This window comes from Etheostoma cragini, chromosome 6, assembly GCF_013103735.1.
Source record: "Etheostoma cragini isolate CJK2018 chromosome 6, CSU_Ecrag_1.0, whole genome shotgun sequence".
Taxonomy (NCBI): domain Eukaryota; kingdom Metazoa; phylum Chordata; class Actinopteri; order Perciformes; family Percidae; genus Etheostoma; species Etheostoma cragini.
Genome location: NC_048412.1, coordinates 2017949 through 2023948, shown reverse-complemented (window position 1 = coordinate 2023948; position 6000 = coordinate 2017949). Strand labels below are relative to the sequence as shown.

Genomic DNA, 6000 nt, shown 5'->3' with positions numbered 1-6000 from the left:
TGGAAAATGGCTGCAATGAAACAAAGAGTGAAAAATTTAAAGGGGTCTGAATACTTTCCGTACCCACTGTATGTAAAGGGGCACATCCCATTGTGGCACCACCATTTACCCTTTCCCACTGAGACCAGCTGTGTCTTCTAGAGAGGTTAAAGCTGTTATCTTCACATGTCTAAATGCATGCTGGGAAGGCAACCCCCACTCCATGATTTTGAAAAGGGAAGTAAATGAATAAATGAGCATATGGCTTGAGCACACATTATTTCGTGTTGTCTTCTGAGTCTCTATCAACTACAGTTTGTTTTCTCTTGCTCTTTCTTATGGAATATTTTAGATTTAGGTACTGCTGTGTATATCAATTACTTTTTCTCTCTCTTTTGTGTCATCTGCATTTCGGTGGCAGCTTGGGTCCTCTGACGGGCTGTAAAGGAGCATCTGTTTATCTCTCTGAGTTCTCCGTCGTTGCCTATTTAGAGCCTTTTCTTTTCTGTAAGGGACATTAACTGAGTCAGGGGGCCAGGCAGCAGACGACCAGTCCCTTTGGTACCTCCATTACTGCTGTTAAGGCCAAAATGTACAACATAAGTCAATAAATGTAAAGGGTATTGTATGAGAAGACCTTGTGATGAAGTAATGCTAGTTACTCAATAATCGTAGCTTTAAACCTGCATGAATTTATATTTGGCCACTGGAGGGCAGCATGACAAGCTGTAAACACAACCCTTACACATGTTCATTTAATATAATATTACTATACACATAACAACTATGCGATAATATAGTTGTTGGGTGTTTGCAGAAGTTGCCTTTTTACACATCCAGCAGACATGATGCAACATTTTAATTCATTTGGAGTTGAGTTTCTGTCAACCTGATGAATGAAAGTCTTATATTTTTTCCCCTTTTAGCTCTGTTTTGGTCTCTTCCCACTCCTAAGGGAGTTTTCTGCATCTTTAGCTGCTTCATGCTTCATGGCTATGGTCGCTAACTTTAATCTGCCGCTTGGTGCCAAGCAGGAAATGTACAGTGGGTGTTATTAAAACCTTTAGCTAGAAACAGCTGCCTGCTCTATCTGGAAATGACACTGATAAGAGACCTGAGAGAGAACTAAAACAGTAAAGTCTTGGTTCATAATGTATGAATGTAATTCTCTGTGGGTCATTTACCACAATTCCCACCTTTCCTATTTCACAGACTTTTAACTTATCAGTCATGCTGTATAAAAAATACTGATTTTAGTGCCATGGAGAAGATCTCAGAGCCTGCTGAAAAAGCCTCATGATAGCTGTGGATGTGGAAGGGGGGATCCGTGGAGTAGCACGCCACTTGGACACAGGCCGGGGACTGATCACCCCCGGTAGGGTCGACCCAGCGAGAGTGTCTCTTGATTAAAGACCCAAAACGCCGCTGACCTCGGGTACATCCCTGATGACGTGTCCAAGTAGCACCAGACGGTGTATGTTAAAACAGTGCAGCTTTAAAGTTGTTCCAAACCATCTGACAGGATCACTTATTCAATACCAACTTGTTCTAGCTCTTCATTGAAGCTATTGACTTTTTTATGACTGCAGGCATCCCATCAAATTGAAATATATTCTAGCTGCCTAGTGCATCCTTTTATCCACATTTACCCAAAATTCAGCCTGATACATTGGTGTCTTTTGAAAATTTGGGAACGCCCCCAGATCTAAAATATAATTCTGTGGGTTTGAAAAAAGTCTGGTGAGATCAAAATATGAATTGTCTGGATTTGGTGGAAATGAAGATGAATGAATTGGTCATTTAAAGCCATTTAAGTGGTCAATGAATCAGCTGAAGTAGAGTCCCTTTCTCACTTCACCTGACTGCATTTTACCAGACATCCAAACCAGCCACCAAGTATGTACTCAGGTGTCTAAACAGTACGTCAAAAGCTCACCTCGTTGCCATGCACCATGAGGTGGTGCGTGGCGATCAGGGCTTTGAAAACCACCACCCAGCTGGCGTTGCCGGCCCTCTCGATCAGCGTGTCGGCCATCTGGGGGACGTTCACATTGGTCTCCTGCGTTGCCTGGATTAGGTCTGAGAAGCATAAAGCAGAGGAGGAACAGGAGGTCAGATGGTGCATACTAGCTGGGGAGAGACCCGGTGCTAAAGGCCTTTGTAATGATATAAGATGGGTGAGAAATGACAAACAGGAGGGTGCTAGAGTTGATGCAGTGCAACTGGGTCTGGGCTCTGCTGCATTTCACAGCCGCACCCTTTGGCATCCTAATTTTAATTAGCCATCTGTATTTCCCAGATCAGTTATTCCTCAAATAGGCAAAACCTCTGCAAAGACAATATCATACCCTGTGTTAAATGCTACTTAAGCACTTTCACTATAGTAGAAAGGTCTTTGATTTGTCACTTGTGTAACAAAATCTTTAGCAACAAACCCCATTTTGAATATGACTCGGGCGAGTCAAAAGTACAGGGCCATTTCAATAAAACCAGAGGTTATACTGTATGCCAGTCTAAGTCTAGATCATTATTTCAATCAGACAGGTTTGCAGGGTGCAATGTCTGTCAAAATGGGTTAATTCCTCCTATTATGACATCAGATACCTATTTAGTAGTCTTTCTGCAAGCTGAAGGAGCTAGTTTTTATCAACAGAATTGACTCAGGACGCTGCTATTTTCCATCTTACTGAAATGTAAATAGATAAGTGCTTACCATTATGCCTCTATTGCCTGGTGTGAGTCACACTAGCTAGCTTTGAGTCTTTCTGCAGCGAGACATTAATGCCAGTCGAGACAGAGGGAGAGTGGAATATTCCACAGCAGCAAGACAGAGAGGAACCAGAAGGCAAGAAGGGATTGCAATGCAAATCGGACTTTCGACGGATCAGACAGACAGGCAGACAGACAGACAGGCAGGCAGGCAGGCATACAGACAGACAGACAGGCAGGCAGACAGTGCTACAGTATAGGAACACAAAGGTTCTGAGAGACATTGTCGATCTAGTGGTTCTGAGACTTGATGTAATACAGCAGAATCTGTTGATTATTGACTATAAATCCATGTCACTCTATGATGATGAATTTAAAATGATCACTTTCTTTGGGAAATACAGGTTATATTGCTCATTAAGCAATCTGCACTGAGTTAAGCATTTTAAGTCACAACATTTTATTTAAAGCTGCACTAATCAATATTTCTGCGTGTAATGTAAACAGGTCATTTTAAACAGTCTGTAGTCATGACCCTACGGAGACTTTTCACTCTTTGTAGCTTAGCATCTGTTAGCTCGTTGTTTTGGTTTTACAGCTGCAACTTTACTGTTTCTATTTCTCTTTCATCAGTGTCATTCCAACCACAGCAGGCAGCTGTTTTCAGAGGAAATCCTCTTATAAACCCATAGACAGTAAAAGACATTGACAATGTGACGTCGTAGATTTCCACAGAGACGAGGGACGTCTATTACAAGCTCTTTCCCGGTGATGCTGAGCGTTACTGCGCAGCCTCCAACTGAGCTTGAAGACGTAGATGTGACATGAGCAACTTGTCTGAAAGTTGTAAGTCTTCTGGTAGCTGTGCAAGAGAAATCTCAGTCATTCCCAATCAGCATAAACGGAGAGCGTAGACATATGTTAGGAGATAACACAGACACAGGCTAATTATTGCTAACTAAAATGCTAGTTAACATTCGTAATTAAACTTAATGTAAGTCAAAACTACCTGCGAGCTTCTCCTGACAATACGGGGATTCCTGGACTATGCAATGGCAAATTGCGTGCTTATGACACAATCGTTAGCCTATTTTTATAAAAACGTATGCTACGGAGCCATAACATGAGCTACAAGGTAATGGAGCCTTTTATACATTGTTGAGTTTCTTTAGAACTAAACAACAGACAAAGGGAGTCTTTAAACGCTTCAGATGTAAAGTTATTTGATGCCAAAGTGGCGCTAAAATGTATGGGAGTCAATGGGATGCTAACGGCAGTGATGGCTTTTTAGCAACAAAACGGCCACATTGGAGCTATGCGTTGCAGAAGCTGGCTTACCCCCTTGGATAAACCCGTAGACCGTATCAAATTTGGACATAATCTCTGTCGGGCCATCGCCATCTTGGCAGTGCCTTGCGGCTATTCCATAAATGGGCATGGAGCGTGGATGGAGCTGAGGCAGATGAAGCACTCTATACTTGCCTCCTTTCAGACTTTTTTATTATGCATAACTTTAAGCCATAATAAAAATGTACAGTTGTCATAAAAAAAAAAAAAAAAAAAAAACTGTACATTTTCTTAAAGATATTTTTTTGTGCATTTTTGGCTTTTATTTTGATAAGACAGCTGACGAAATGAAAGGGGAGAGAGAGGGGGGAATGACATGCAGCAAAGGGGCGCGGGTCGGGGTCAAACCTGGGTGCCTACTACCAACTGAGCTATCCAGGCATCCCGAAAGCTGTTATTTGTTTTTATTGGGCTCTAAGCATGTTGTGTCTGCTGTAAAGTTGGCCATTTTAACGTGGGGTCAATGGGAATCCACTCGCTTTTTCCGTCAGCTTCAAGTGACCATTTAAGGAACTACACTTCCGCGTTGAATTCATTCTTCAGCACCGAACCCATATATAAACCCACTAAACAGACAGACAAAGTTAGCAACTAGCTGGTAAACATAATGGAACATTTTTCAACTAAAGAGCCAGCTATTTCCCCCGGGAGTTGGTGGAGACCAAAACGTAAGCTAAAAGCTTACCAATTTCAAGTGGGAAGTTGACCAAGAGGACAATCTACCAAAGTTCAGCATACTTTGCCACAGTAATACCTAATAAATCGAATCTGTAGTTTCTTTCCTTCTGTGTATTAGTATCTGTCAGCTAGAGCAGTAAAGCCTATGTGAGGAATATCCATTCACTGGCAGCTGTGTGAGCTGTGCTCCATGGCAAACCTCAAGGCTTATCTTCAGAGACAGTATGAGGAATTAGATGATTGGGCAGAGTGATGGACAGAGAGGGACAGAAAATATGACCCACGTCATTTTAAAAGCCTTGATTCAGGCAGACGCAGAGCAAACTCCATTTTGTCATGTGATTCATTAATAGTGGCATATCCATCCTGCACATTCACTGCCAGCAGACACTCAGGTAGCTGAGATGTGTTTATTGATTTTTCCACGTTGGCTTAATATTTTCTTAATATAGACTAAATGGCAGTACATCGCACACATGGAGCAATCTGTCACTAGGTAGCATGAGCAATAGGGGGCTTGGGAACTTTAAAATAAGACATGGAACTAACTGATTGTGACAAGTTTAATAAAGACGTTATGTTACGAAAAGATACAAAACATGCTAAAACTCGGTCTTAAGTGGGAAAAAAACATGGGAAGTTATGTTGTTTTCACACTATTTCTTGGCCGGGGAGACTACCCAGAGTCAGCAATCAAAGATAGCTTTAGTTACTAGTTACTAGTTACTTTAGTGACTCCACTACATTCATCAGACAGCTTTAGTTACTAGTTACTTTAGTTAGTCTACTACATTCAACTGACAGCTTTAGTTACTAGTCCCTTTACATATTAAGATTTTTGCACAAAACACAGTTCATACAATACGATGTTTAATTATAAATGAAACTACCCAAACATATACAGTACAAAGAAGTACTGCTGGAATGATTAGCCAATAAACACTTCTTTAAATTAACAGAGCTGTTTGAATTGTCTACAGTTCCAAGATTTGAGCTTTACTTTTAAAATTTGAAGTACAATTTCTGTTTACTTGCATACTTTTACTTAAGTAACATTTTCAATGCAGGACTTTTACTTGAAACGGAGTATTCTTACAGTGTGGTATTAGTACCTTTAAATAAAGAAGCTTAGTACTTCTTCCACGACTGGCACCAACCACCAAGGCATATTCCTTGTAGATGGGACTTACTTAGCAATAAATCCTTTTCTGAGTATGTTTCTGTGTATGTACCTTGGAATTGACTTAGCATCTTTGACATGGAACGTCAAATACTGACCGATCCCTA

General features: G+C 41.0%; 1 protein-coding gene across 1 annotated transcript in view; it reads right to left on the bottom strand.

Moving 5' to 3' along the window:
• The window catches only part of LOC117946688 (clathrin coat assembly protein AP180-like), a 34597-nt gene that overhangs the window by 10496 nt on the left and 18101 nt on the right, over positions 1-6000 (bottom strand). The window contains exon 2 of the mRNA XM_034874977.1: positions 1916-2058. Within this exon, the coding sequence (XP_034730868.1) occupies positions 1916-2058 (143 nt within the window). The remainder of the gene's footprint in view (positions 1-1915; positions 2059-6000) is intronic.